Below are 15,331 nucleotides of genomic sequence, written 5' to 3' on the forward strand. Positions count from 1 at the left end.
GGTACAAACCCCCTCGTATACATAATAAAAATATAAGGTTATGAAAGTTTGTTACGTAAGTTAATTCTTAAGTTACGTATATTTTTTACTAATAAAAACGTTCGTTAAAAATTAAAAGTTCTAGTTACCTTTTTAAGTAACCGAAAAATTGGAGGGCAACTAGGCCTCCTTCTCCACCCCTTATTTCTCAAAATCGTCTGATCAAAACTAAGAGAAAGCCATTTAGCCAAAAAAAGAATTAATATTCAAATTTCATTTTAATAATTTATGTGCGGAGAGCCAAAACCAAACATGCATTAATTCAAAAACGTTCAGAAATTAAATAAAAAAATAAATTTTTTTTAGCTGAAAGTAAGGAGCGACATTAAAACTTAAAACGAACAGAGATTACTTCGTATATGAAATGAGTTGTCCTCTCCGCAATCCCTCGCTCTTTACGCTAAAGTTTGACTCTTTGCCACAATTCTACTTTTTAAAACAATTAAAAGCTTTAGCGTAAAGAGCGAGGGATTGCGGAGGGGACAACTCATTTCATATACGGAGTAATTTCTGTTCGTTTTAAGTTTTAATGTCGCTTTCAGCTAAAAGAATTAGTTTTTTTTTATTTAATTTCATTTAAGACAGTAATACGCAATTAGCTAACTGTTCTAATTTGACAGCGCTGCATGGTCGTTGCGAGCAATTGGGCAAGCTCGATAGATTTAAACGAACAACAACATGGAAAATGAACACAAAAATTTGGTTGGAATATTTTGGGATATTGAGAACATTCGGGTAAATATGCAATATATGTGGCTTTAAATACAAACAACCATGTGGATCAGGGACACGTTTGAAGATACCTTAAGAAATTCTGTTAGCCACTTTAAAACAATCCATTTATATATTGTTCCTAAAACTGCAAGCCAGTGTTCTAGTGGTCCACCTTTTCAGAATTAGACACTTCAAAATTCAGGAAATCACTTAACCAAATTCCAAAATAGGATACTTGCTCATATCATTCCTAGAAGCACATCACTTTACTTTACCCCCTCCTTCAAATATAGGCCTAGGACTTCAAATATAGGCCTAGCCTATAGTTCAAATTACATAGTTCAGTTCAGGATTTTATAGGCTGGTATTTCCTTCTAGAGGGGTCAACCTCTAAACTAGTACCCATTGCTTCACTTTACTCTCACCCCTACCTGATAGACAAGTTGTACAGCCCATTATTCACTCTATTTTAGGTAAAATTCTAGTTAATTGACTTCTTGCTACCTTGGAATAGGTTTATGTTAAGAAAATGAAACCTTTGGGGATAGTTCTTCAGGCTAAAGTATGTCCTGGAAAGGTATTTTACAGTACCCATACCCACCTCCACTCCTTCTCCCTCTAGAGGGCCCTGAAATTTGCCTACATGACATGTCTATACCTACTGACATTTTGACAAAACAACATTTTACCTTAATTTTCAGTTGCTAGTTACTTTTTCTCTGCCTTTAGTTCTGAAAATGCAATTCCTGTTATTTGAGTAGAATTTTGAGCCATATCAATGGTTTTTTTTTCAAAATTTAGGAAATGTATTTGCATATCTTTAAAACTTTATAAAATGGAATTGAGCAAAGTTATAAAGCTGAAAACAACTTTGCTGTACTTCAATTAAGCAGAAGATCTATTTTGCAAGGTTTCACTTTTATAACACACATATTTTTAAAGGTCAGGGCCCTCAACAGGGAGAAAGAGTGGAGGTAGTTGCTTCAAAATACCTTCCCAGAGCATAATTTAGTCTGTAGATTCATCCCTGAAAGTTTCATTTTCCTGACCTAAACCCTTTCCTGAGATAGTTAATTGAAGAAGTCAATTAACTAGAATTTTACCCTATTGGTAAAATTCTATTTGTCAATGTTGGCCTATCCAGTTCCAATGATACTACTACAAGAATACATCATCAAAATTCCTAATTCTCCTTTTCTCCTCCTCCCAGTCCCCTGAATATTTTTTGTAAGTTTCTTGATTTTCAAATATTTCCAAATATTCAATTAACCCACTTCCACATTTTATCATTAGATGACATACGCTGACATACTGTCCAATAGCACAACAGCAAAATTTTCTCCTCTTGCTCCTTTTCACACTTTTCATTAATTATCCACTCCTGACCAAATTTTTCAGTATATGCACCTCTATGACAGTGAGTAATACAACATCAGAATTCCTCTCTCTTGTATACTCCCTCTCCCAGTTCCCTTAATATTTTCCATAGATTGTCTGCTGACTAAAATAAGAGACCCCTGAAGAATGATAGCCTTGGCTGAAAGTAAGAGGAGTTTCAAAATGCATCACTAGAAGTGTTTTGTTGCTATATTTGGGGTAAGATACCCAGTAGTTGGACAGCTAATCCTCTCTTTAGCAGTTAAATCACTGTAAAATCTCTATCCTGTCACCTAGATGGTATATTGTTTCATAATTATATATGTCAAAATCTTCCTAACAAATATGTGATGAATATTTTAACCATATACAAATCTCACAATTTCAAATATACTCATTGACAACAGTGGAGCCTAATCTTTGCCACACATTTATAGTTTGCATAAAATCTTTAAAAATACTGTCTGATCTTGGATGCAGGATCTTGAAGTTAGAATAACACATTTTGATCATAGACACAGTCAACCTTAGACAGACTTAATTCAAGACATGTCTTGTGAAACAGAATATTTGCATTTAAATAGGCTAGATTATAGGGATAATTTTTCTCTAAATTAAAAATTTTCAAAACCAAAAGTTTTCTAAGATTGTAGTCAGCCAATCCCAACTAATCTAGTCTTTACATTCAGCCAATCCCAATTATCTAACCCCATATGCATAATGTTCAAGATTAGGAGTCTGTTGTCTCTGTATAGGAAATGTACTCTTAGTCAGGATATCTGTCTAAGATTAGGCATTGGCTGAGTACTGGGGTTCTTATCCAAGATGAAGTACCAGACCAGGGTTGCCACCTGCTCCTGTTAAAAGTGTGTTATTTTTTTTTTAATATTGTGCACTGACCTAAGATTATCTTCCTGTATATGAATTTCCCTATAAACTTTGCCCAGGTGCTCTTGCATAATGATATTTCCCTCTTCTCTAAGGTCTTCAACCAACAAAACTGATTTAAGATGCAGATTAGCTACCTGTGATAGAAACAACCAATTTCTTACTCTATATTACCCAGTCAATTGGGCTATGAGTTTTCATTGATACTGCCCAGTAGAAGCAGGATTTGAACAACTCACTTCTTACTGTAGGCTATATCCTGTTTCTATTGGGCAGCATCTCAGCACTCTATGCTGCAGGGGTAGCTAGTATGCAGCTTTGCCCAAAAACTGGTCCTAAGTTGAGCTCTTGGGCTTATGCTCTCTCCAAATTTATGGATGATTAAAAGTTATATTTATATTTTCACAATTGTGTAAAGTTTCAATTACATGCTAGGTTTTATTCTTTAAGCAAAAGAAGTAAAAAAACAAACAACAACCCCACCAAAATATTACAAATATTCCTCAAATCATCACCTAAATAACCTGTTTATTTATTTTGTAATTTTACCTGTTTATTGTGTAATTATAGAAAAATTATGGATTTCTAGATAATTTTGCATATGTGTATGACAATTAAGATTATAATGTAAAACAATTAGAAATCAAGTTCTATAATAAGTCAAACTTTCAGAAAAGTAATTACCATATACAGAAATGTGTTGCCTAAGTAAAGAGCAATGTGGGCACAATGTATTTTTTTTACTAGTGCACTTTGTATAGAAGTAATTGTCATAAAAACTTTACAATGGTTCATTTGATTGGAGTGATTGGAGGGCAATCAGCCCCCCCCTCACGCTTATCATTTCCCCAAACACATCCAATAAAAATTTTGAGATAGCCATTTTGTTTAGTGTAGTTGAAAGGTCTGTAAGCTATGTCTTTGAGGATGACAACCCCCCCCCCCCACACACACATACCTCAGGGTGAGTATTGTAAGCCATGTCCCAGAGGCATATAAGGTTTTTATCAAAAAGGCAGCTATATAAGATTTAGAGGGGGCTCATTGGACTGGTATTCAGGAGTTCTAGTGCCTTTTTTATGATAAAAAGTGATTGGAAGGCAGCTACCCCCCTTTTCAGTTTTAGACCAGGGCACTTTGTAAAGGAAGAGTTGTCATAGAAAATTCAAAAGTGGCTTATTCAATGGGTAATTGCAATGTCTGGTGCCGATTTTGATAGTCAAAAATGATTGCAGAACAATCAGCCCCCCCCTATTTTAATCATTTCCTCAAATACATCCAATCAAAATTTTGAGATAACCATTTTCTTCAGTGTAGTTGAAAGGTCCAGTAACTTTGAAGATGAACCCCCCCCCCACAACCATCAGGGCAAAGGTTGTAAGTTATGCCCCCAGGGCATATAAAGGGTAGCCATATTAACTTCATTCATTGGATTAGAAGTCAGATGTTTTAGTGTTCTTTTAGAAGTCAAAGTAACCAGAGGGCAACTAGCCTCCCCCTTTTTGTTTTCAGACCATGACACTTTGTATAAAAAGAATTGTCATAGAAACTTCAAAATGGGTCTATTTGATTGGAAATTGAAAGGGTTAGTGCTCTTTTTAACAGTCAAAAGTGATTGTAGGACAAATAGCCCCCTATGCTCCTCATTCCTCCAAATTCACCCAGTCAAAATTTTGGGATAGACATTTTGTTTGGAATAGTTGAAAGGTCTGGAAATTATGTCTTTGAGGATGACAACCCCCCCCCCACCCACAGCTTTCAGGGTAAGGGTTATAAGGTATGCCCTGGGGGTATATAATGTTTTTATATAAAGCATGGTTGTATAAACTTTGGAGGGGGCTCATTGGGATGGTAATGAGAAGCTCTAGCGCCTTTTTTAAGATAAAAGCCCCCCCCCCCTTACAGTCTGTTTTCTTCAAATGCATCAAATACAGAATGTTCAGGATAGCTATTTGTTCAAAAACAGTCCAAAGATCACATAGGAAGGCCATTGGGGTTGACACAACCCCCCAGACTATGGGGACAATGGTTTTAATTTATGCCATGGGGGCATATAAGTTTTTTATGGAAGGGGTGTTTGTTGGGCCCTTAGAGGAGACTCATTTCATGGGAAATTTAACATTCTAGTTCCCTTTTAAGAGTCAAAAGTAATGGAGGGTTGCAGCTGCCCTCCCTGACACCCTCTTTTCCCAAAACACATCCAGTCAAAATTGTGAGATAGCCATTTTGTTCACAATAGTCCAAAAATCATATAACAGATAATTCACTGTCACAACCTCCCAGGGCCCTGGGACAAGGGTTGTAAGTTATCCCCTAGGTATATAAGGTTTTTATGAAACAGATGGTTTTATAAAGTTCAAATTGGATGGGGCTCATTTGATTGGAAGTTGGAAGATCTAGTGTCCTTTTTAAGAGTCAAAAGTGAATAGAAGGTAACCAACACTACCCCCACATGCCTATCATTCCCCAAAACAAATCCAATCAAAATTTTAAGAGAACTATTTTTTCAGCCTTGTTGAAATGTCCTGTAATAATTTCTTTGGGATGTCACTCCCCACAGTCCTCAGGTTAAGGGCTGTGAATTAGTCGATTTGTTCAATGTTTACATATAGTATATTTTATTGAGAAAGGTATGCATCTTTGAATTTCTTTTTTCTAGACAGACAAAGGGAATTCATGTGAGCTTTTAATGAGTGACTGGGAACTTTCAGGAAATGATATGGGAGATGATCAAAAAGGGAATATTACAACTGTCTTTATAAAAGTTGTCAAAAGGGTGTAACAGCAATATCTTATGAACAGTTTGGTGTGTGAAGTTAAAACTAACAGGGCTTGTTCTGAGAGATGTTCAACTAACCAAAAGAAAATATTTGTATCCTGTTGCTACTGCTTCTACTCATACTACTACTATTGCTACTATTATTACTGCTTCTGTTACTACTACTGCCACTAAAGATAAGACTATTACTAATAATTCTACTGCTACTAAAACTAAAAGTATGAAGGCAAAAAATTTGGGAAATATTAATATTGTATGGAACTAAATTGAAACACACTATGCCTGCAGAGGATGTTAAGAGGACATATCAGCTGTTTTTCAGCCAAAAGGCAATAAATATATACTATCAATACTATTATTACAATTACTTTAACTAAGAATGCTAAGGGTATTAAGGAGAAACTTTTAGGGGAGTTTCAATTAAACAAAAATAGACTAAACGCATTAAGGTTTTTAAAAGGGCATACATGCAATATCATAGGCAATGCTGCTCTATAATAGCTAAAAACATCATTGAAACTTTTAAAGAAGCAAATTTGATTCAAGATTAAAAGTTCTAATACCATTTTTAAGAGTAAAAGGAGATAGAAGGGCAAGCAACCCTTCTTTCAAGCCCATTTTATTTTTCAAACACATCCAATCAAAATTTTGAGACAGCCATATTGTTCAGTAGTCCAGCAGCTATGTCTCTAGGGATATTGAGTATGTTAACCCCTCACAAACTTGCAATTGGTCCATTATGCTTTAAAACTAAATCAAAAGGAAGTGTGTGTAGGATTGCCTATAAGAAACCTCAGCAATATATTAAGCAGGACTGGGGGTATCAATTTGGAACTTTAGGGGCTACCAGGGTTGTTACTAGCCAAAATGTTTTTTTTTTTTTGGGGGGGGGGCAAGAGATTTCACTGACTGATTGGTCATTTATACTGACTGTTTTTTTCAAAAATTAGCAGTGTCCATTTCAAAAACCACAGCATTTACCAACCAAGTTTCAGATTTTGGTACATATAATGTCACTATTTTAATACTGTTTATTTAAGCAAATAGAAAATTGTGGTACCATTTGTGAAACCATGGCAGTAGTCAAGAGCCAGTAGAACTGCTGCATTTACCAACCAAGTTTGAAATTTTTTTTATGTGACACGTCAGTATTTTTGTGGTCTTAATTGAACCAAACAAGGAATTTTAGCGACATAGAAAAAATTGTGGCGCGAAACGCCACAATCTTACCGACTTTTTTGTTACCGACTGATTAAAAACATTGAGGGCATCCCTGTCTTCCCCCCATACATGACGGCCCTGAGGGCTACTACTGTTACTACTTCAGCTCTTAAAATTTAAATACATCTTAAGAGTGTAAATGTATCCAAGATGTCAAAGAGCATAGAAGGAAATATTTGGGTATGATATTAAGTTTTATTTTTTAAGTTTAAGCTTTATTTAGAAGGATGTCTTCTGTATAGTCAGGTGGCTAGCATCACTGTTGGTTTGTGTCAGATTTGGAAGAATATATCTATGAAAGAAGCCTCTCTGATTTCTTATGACTCTATATGGTTTTAAAAGAGACCTGGTACTTTTTAAGTTGAATTTAAGAAAGGAGGAAGCAAAGTATATTGTTGAGTTGAGGGCAAATAGTTTACCCTTTGGGGCAAGAAGAAAACATTTAGGGAGGAGGCAAGGACAGGATGGCCCTTATTTTTGCTCATGAACAGCCTAAATGATAGTGTCACATGTGCTCCCTTTTAATCCCTGACAAGTTAAATCCCAATACCCCAGCTAAAAAGTAATCAAGGTCTAGGCTGCTCTTTTTTGGTGATTTAGAAAGAAGATGGAAAAGGACTTTAATCTATGTCAGCAGAGAATCCAGTATATACTGAAACGATTATACGTGGTATTTGTGTTTTTCTATGACAATTTTGTTTTACCTTTTGGAGGGTGACATATCTTTGGTGAACTGAAGGTGAAGATGGTCATTTACTAGATGTCATTTGAGACAACAATAGTGGTAAATTGAAGCTCTGGATGATCAGGGTGAACAAAGTCTGTTTGAAGTTGAGCCAGAGTTATAAATACAAGAGATAGGCTTAGATTTAGGTACAGACATACATGGTAGAAGTGACAACTGAGCTGAATGCTGTCCAAGACTTAATTTTTGTTTCTCAAAACTTGCCTATCTTGTTGAAAACGGATCTCTTCTTAAACGTGTATAAACAGAGCCAAATAGGATCAATGGAAAATGGAACAGACTAGTTGAGGATTGAAAATACCTGAGTTTCGCGGGAGCAATTAAAGATATTTTGAGCGCTACATTGAATGCTCAGCTGTTTGCTGTGGATGGTCTCTGCAGATTTGGTGGGAGAGCCAAGAACGTCTCTTTAACTGAAGACAGGATAACCCTTGTCCAATCTACACAATCAAGTTACAAATGTTATCTAGAGCACCAAAGAGAGCTGGAAAAAAAGAGTGAAAAAGAACAAATGAAGCTTGTAGAAAAAGTAGAAAAAGAAAAGCAAATGCTTGCTGAACTTTCTTCCTGCAAACAAACAATAGAGGCTCTTGAAAATTCATTACAATCAATGTTGGAAGGCTGAAATTAGCTTAAAATAGACAATGAGAAAAAAGACCAGATCGAAATTCAGCTTGCCCAAACCATGTTGGATGAGTCACTTCTGTTGCACACCAAATAGAAAAAGGTATTGACTGCTATTGAGAATACTTTGGTACTTATGCAGAAAAAAAGTAGTTGCTGCTAACTGTACTTCTGAAAAATTCTACAGGAAGCAAAGCAAAAAAAAAAAAAAAAAACAAACGAAAAAACATACAGCTGAACCAGGTCCATTTAGGTCCTTTTTTTGGTGCCATAAAGGTCCCTAAAGGTCCCTTTTCAACCAAAAAGTCTCTGAATTTTCTATTTTTGACACCTTGAACCCATGGCAGACCTGTAAGCTTAAGTCATAAAATATTGTCCAAATGAAGCCAATGTTAAAACTTGAAACAGACAGATATTACACCAATATGAGATGGACTGCAACTCCCATTAGCATATTGACTTTTTTATGGCAAAGTCTCACTTGTGCATTACTAAGAAAAAGCATAATTTTCAGTAAGTGTACTTTTAGGCCTATTCCATTATCAAAAACCAATATGCCTACCTAAGCATATTTGGAGTGACACATCAAGTTTTTAATAAATATGACAGATTAGCATTAAGACTAAAGATTGAAGAACTGGCAGCCTTTTTGTCTAGGCTAAATTATCACCATTAATAATTTTCAAATTGCTGCTTGCTTTAATGTGAAATTTGCTTATTATTATTTTTCTTAAAAGTAACCAAATACACCAGCAAAGTTGGGAAAAACTGGAATTGCAGCTCTTTGAAATGGCATGGATTTTGAAATTTTTTGTAGTCTTTTCACCAGTTGTTTAGGTTTAAATGTTTAAATAATTAAGGTGCTTTAAAACGAAGTGTCAGCATTTTCAATCTACTTGCTAAATAAATGTTGCTCGAGGTTCTATTTTTGAATGTTTTGAGCATACATTTTAAGGAGTGGAGGCTATTCAAGAAACAAAGTCACACAAGAAAATCTCAAAATATTGCTATTTCAGGTAGTAGTTAAGACAAACAAACTGAATGAATAATATCCAGAAGTGGGATTTGTATTAGGGAAATCCCCACACTTATTTGTTTTGTTGATTAATTCTCCTTATTCCAGATTCCCAAAGGTACCAGCACCATTGACACAATAGAAGCTATTCGAAAACGCTTTTGTAGTGATGGTGAAATTGAACTGGAGTTTCAAGTTGTTTGTGACATTCGAAAAGAATCTCCAGCTGTCGTTCAAGGATTGAATAGCTTACAGGTATTTCCCCTTTTGGACCTTTCCCCCTTTTGTTCCTATTTGCTGTCTTTTAAAATTAGACCTGTATTTGTAATCTATCTTTGATGGAGTAAATCTTTGGTGTGTTAATGCAACCGTAAAAGAATTGGAAAGCAGAATGCCCCTCAAATACTCTAATCCTATTATACAATTCAGCTAATTTTAGAGAAACATTTTAAAATAATAAATAGGCTAGGAGTAACTTGGCTAATACAAATGTAAAGGATTTAGTTGGACTTTTGAGCATTTCAAAGATTCATAATTTGCCCAGCGAATAAAGTGATTTACATGATCTATATATATATATATATATATATATACTAGCTGTTGGGGTGGCGCTTCGCGCCACCCCAACACCTAGTTGGTGGGGGCGCTTCGCGCCCCCCCCAAGCCCCCCGCGCGCGTAAGTCGTTACGCGCCATATTAGTTACGCGCCATTGTAGTTGTGTCCCTATGTCCCACCTGTGAATATAGATATATATATATATATATATATATATATATATATATATATATATATATATATATATATATATATATATATATATATATATATATATATATATATGTTTTTAACTACGTAAAACTTGCGAATATACAACATTCTTTGCTGTCCCATTGTCTGTGCATATAAATAGATTGTCAGGTTTACCGACTCTTGAACATGCAACATATAATGGTCCATGGGAAAACAATCCGTATTCAGATCTATACCTCATGATTCTAATGATTGCCCTTGAGCTTTGTTGATGGTGATTGCTAATCGACCATTCCCTGAGTCGCCGTCGTCATTTATATATCCCCCTGTGCACCCCGGCGTCCCCTTTGTAGTTATGTCCCTGTGTCCCGGTCGTCATTTATATTCCCTGTGTCCCGGTCGTCATTTGTGTCCCGGTGTTCCAGTCTATGATTTCTCTTTGAGTGTCCCGGGCGTCATTTATATTCCTTGTGTCCCGGTGTCCCGGTTGTCATTTATATCCCCCTGTGCCCCCCGGCGTCCCCATTGTAGTTGTGTCCCTGTGTCCCGGTCGTCATTTATATTCCCTGTGTCCCGGTCGTCATTTGTATCCCGGTGTCCCGGTCTGTATATACATTCGTTTTTTAGTTTTGTTTTTCTCCTTTATTTTTTTCCTTTTTTCTTTTTTTTCTTTTTTAGTTTATTTAGATTTTTAGATTTTTTAGTTTTTTTATTAGTTTTTAGTTTTTTTGTAGTTTTTACCATTTTTTTAGTTTTTTAGTTTTTTTTTTTTACTTATGTCCTGGTCGTCATTTATACTCCCTGTGTCCCGGTCGTCATTTGTGTCTCGGTGCTTTGTTGATTGCTAATTTATATTATATTTATATTTATATTTTTTATATTTATTAATATTTTTTTAGTTTTCTTTTTCTCTTATTTTTCAGTTTTTTCCTTTTTTTTAGTTTTTTCTTTTTTAGTTTTTAGTTTTTTTTTGTTTTTTACCTTTTTTTAGTTTTTTTAGTTTTTTAGTTTTTTAGTTTTTTTTATTAGTTTTTAGTTTTTTTTTAGTTTTTGCCTTTTTTTAGTTTTTTCAGTTTTTTTTAGTTTTTAGTTTTTTACCTTTTTTTAGTTTTTTTTAGTTTTTTAGCTTTTTTAGTTTTTTTTCTTTTTAGTTTTTTTTGTAGTTTTTACCTTTTTTAGTTTTTTTTTCTTCTTTTGTATTAGTGTGAAATAATTCAGACGTCATATGCGGACAAACACGACGTCACTCGACAGACAGACAGACAGACATAACCCACTAACAACTTATTTTTATATATATATTTATTCATATTTTTTTAGTTTTCTTTTTCTCTTTTATTTTTCAGTTTTTTCCTTTTTTTTAGTTTTTTTCTTTTTTAGTTTTTAGTTTTTTTTAGTTTTTTACCTTTTTTTAGTTTTTTTTAGTTTTTTTAGTTTTTTAGCTTTTTTAGTTTTTTTATTAGTTTTTATTTTTTTTGTAGTTTTTGCCTTTTTTTATTTTTTTCAGTTTTTTTTTAGTTATTAGATTTTTACCTTTTTTTAGTTTTTTTTAGTTTTTTAGCTTTTTTAGTTTTTTTTTCTTTTTAGTTTTTTTTCGTAGTTTTTACCTTTTTTAGTTTTTTTTCTTCTTTTGTATTAGTGTGAAATAATTCAGACGTCATATGCGGACAAACATGACGTCACCTGATCCACAGATCCACAGATCCACAGATCCACAGACAACTTATTTTTATATATATAGATAGATATATATATATATATGTGTGTTTGTGCGTGTCTCTTTGACCTTAGCGGACCTGTTGCCAAATTAGGGCCTAAGCTCAGTCCTCGCTTTTTTTGTCCCATTGTTTCACTCACTCTGCTGAACTTCTGCCCGGTTGTATTGCTTGTAAATTCTCGCAGTGTAAAAATAGACATAGGTAGCTCTTATTAGATAAAATCGGACATGTGAAGTTATAGGAAGAAAGAAAGAGAAAGGGGAACTGTTTGGAAAGCAAGGGAATATGGGGAAATACGGAATATTAATGGATTCTAAAATTGCTAAGTAATAAATAAAAATATGATTTGCTAAATCTCTATCTTTATGTATTCTTTTTAGTCCATCATCTGTATTGTTTTAATTAATAATTATTTGAAAATATTAAAATAAGATCTTGCCCGTTTGAATGAATAAACCCTCTAACAGGGTGGATGATTGTCATTCTTGAAATGCAGTGCTGGAAGAAGAAATTACTACGTTATTCTAGCTATTAGGTTTTGGTAAAGTATCTAAATGTTTACTGCATCAAATGACAAGGAAAAATAGACTGTTGTCAATTTGGTTTCTTGGAGGTTGATTGGTTGGTTTTGTGGGTGTATTTATCGATTTATTTGATGAAAATACAGTAAGTCCCACGGCTTGTCACAGGAAATCACATTACAACTTATTACCATCACTGCTAATAAAATCTCGCAATTAATCATAGTCAGGGCAATAATGCTGCCTTAGCAAAGACTGAATTGGGCTCTGCATGTCATTATATATATATACTAGCTGTTGGGGTGGCGCTTCGCGCCACCCCAACACCTAGTTGGTGGCGGCGCTTCGCGCCCCCCCAAGCCCCCCCGCGCGCGTAAGTCGTTACGCGCCATAATAGTTACGCGCCATTGTAGTTGTGTCCCTATGTCCCACCTGTGAATATAGATATATATATATATATATATATATATATATATATATATATATATATATATATATATATATATATATATATATATATATATATATATATATATATATATATATATATATATGGTTTTAACTACGTAAAACTTGCGAATATACAACATTCTTTGCTGTCCCATTGTCTTTGCATATAAATAGATTGTCAGGTTTACCGACTCTTGAACATGCAACATATAATGGTCCATGGGAAAACAATCTGTATTCAGATCTATACCTCATGATTCTAATGATTGCCCTTGAGCTTTGTTGATGGTGATTGCTAATCGACCATTCCCTGCCCCGGTGTCCCGGTCGTCATTTATATCCCCCTGTTTCCCCCGGTGTCCCCGTTGTAGTTGTGTCCCTGTGTCCCGGTCGTCATTTATATTCCCTGTGTCCCGGTCGTCATTTGTATCCCGGTGTCCCGGTCTGTATATACATTCGTTTTTTAGTTTTGTTTTTCTCCTTTATTTTTTTCCTTTTTTCTTTTTTTTCTTTTTTAGTTTATTTAGATTTTTAGATTTTTTAGTTTTTTTATTAGTTTTTAGTTTTATTTTTCTTTTTAGTTTTTTTGTAGTTTTTACCTTCTTTTTAGTTTTGTTAGTTTTTTTTTTTACTTATGTCCTGGTCGTCATTTATACTCCCTGTGTCCCGGTGCTTTGTTGATTGCTAATCGAACATTCCTTTTGTCCTGGTCGCTTTCTCTTTGAGTGTCGTCATTTATTTTTTTCTTTTTTAGTTCTTTTAGTTTTTACCTTTTTTAGTTTTTTTTTAGTTTTTTAGATGAAAATTTTTTTTAGTTTTTTCCTTTTTTTCTTTTTAGTTTTTTATTGGTTTTTACCTTTATTTTAGCTTATTTTTCAGTTTTTTCCTTTTTTTTAGTTTTTTTTTATTTTTTATTTTTTTTAGTTTTTTACCTTTTTTTTAGTTTTTTTAGTTTTTTTAGTTTTTTAGCTTTTTTACTTTTTTTATTAGTTTTTAGTTTTTTTTTGTAGTTTTTGCCTTTATTTAGTTTTTTCAGTTTTTTTTTTAGTTTTTTATTGGTTTTTACCTTTATTTTAGCTTATTTTTCAGTTTTTTCCTTTTTTTAGTTTTTTTTTAGTTTTTAGTTTTTTTAGTTTTTTACCTTTTTTTAGTTTTTTTAGTTTTTTTAGTTTTTTAGCTTTTTTATTTTTTTATTAGTTTTTAGTTTTTTTGTAGTTTTTGCCTTTTTTTAGTTTTTTTAGTTTTTTAGCTTTTTTATTAGTTTTTAGTTTTTTTTGTAGTTTTTGCCTTTTTTTAGTTTTTTTAGTTTTTTAGCTTTTTTATTTTTTTATTAGTTTTTAGTTTTTTTTTGTAGTTAGTTTTTTTAGTTTTTTACCTTTTTTTAGTTTTTTTAGTTTTTTTAGTTTTTTAGCTTTTTTATTAGTTTTTAGTTTTTTTGTAGTTTTTGCCTTTTTTAGTTTTTTTAGTTTTTTAGCTTTTTTATTAGTTTTTAGTTTTTTTTGTAGTTTTTGCCTTTTTTTAGTTTTTTTAGTTTTTTAGCTTTTTTATTTTTTTTATTAGTTTTTAGTTTTTTTTGTAGTTTTTGCCTTTTTTTAGTTTTTTCAGTTTTGACGTCACCTGATCCAGTTTTTTCAGGTGACGTCACCTGATCCAAATAGATTGTCAGGTTTACCGACTCTTGAACATGCAACATATAATGGTCCATGGGAAAACAATCTGTATTCAGATCTATACCTCATGATTCTAATGATTGCCCTTGAGCTTTGTTGATGGTGATTGCTAATCGACCATTCCCTGTCCCGGTGTCCCGGTCGTCATTTATATCCCCCTGTTTCCCCCGGTGTCCCCGTTGTAGTTGTGTCCCTGTGTCCCGGTCGTCATTTATATTCCCTGTGTCCCGGTCGTCATTTGTATCCCGGTGTCCCGGTCTGTATATACATTCGTTTTTTAGTTTTGTTTTTCTCCTTTATTTTTTTCCTTTTTTTTTCTTTTTTAGTTTATTTAGATTTTTAGATTTTTTAGTTTTTTTTATTAGTTTTTAGTTTTTTTTTCTTTTTAGTTTTTTTGTAGTTTTTACCTTCTTTACTTTTGTTAGTTTTTTTTTACTTATGTCCTGGTCGTCATTTATACTCCCTGTGTCCCGGTGCTTTGTTGATTGCTAATCGAACATTCCTTTTGTCCTGGTCGCTTTCTCTTTGAGTGTCGTCATTTATTTTTTTCTTTTTTAGTTCTTTTAGTTTTTACCTTTTTTAGTTTTTTTTAGTTTTTTAGATGAAATTTTTTTTTAGTTTTTTCCTTTTTTTCTTTTTAGTTTTTTATTGGTTTTTACCTTTATTTTAGCTTATTTTTCAGTTTTTTCCTTTTTTTTATTTTTTTTTTATTTTTTATTTTTTTTAGTTTTTTACCTTTTTTTATTTTTTTTATTTTTTTTAGTTTTTTAGCTTTTTTACTTTTTTATTAGTTTTTAGTTTTTTTTGTAGTTTTTACCT

At 33.1% G+C, this 15,331-nt stretch overlaps 1 protein-coding gene across 2 annotated transcripts in view; it reads left to right on the forward strand.

Annotated features, from left to right (window-relative positions):
* The first annotated feature begins 676 nt into the window (after positions 1-676).
* Positions 677-15,331, forward strand: part of LOC136033725 (meiosis regulator and mRNA stability factor 1-like) — a 169,892-nt gene continuing 155,237 nt past the window's right edge. For both annotated transcript variants that reach the window (XM_065714616.1, XM_065714617.1), the window contains exons 1-2: positions 677-774; positions 9,511-9,657. In XM_065714616.1, the coding sequence (XP_065570688.1) occupies positions 718-774; positions 9,511-9,657 (204 nt within the window). In that variant the 5' untranslated portion in view covers positions 677-717. The remainder of the gene's footprint in view (positions 775-9,510; positions 9,658-15,331) is intronic.

This window comes from Artemia franciscana, chromosome 12 (assembly GCF_032884065.1).
Source record: "Artemia franciscana chromosome 12, ASM3288406v1, whole genome shotgun sequence".
Taxonomy (NCBI): domain Eukaryota; kingdom Metazoa; phylum Arthropoda; class Branchiopoda; order Anostraca; family Artemiidae; genus Artemia; species Artemia franciscana.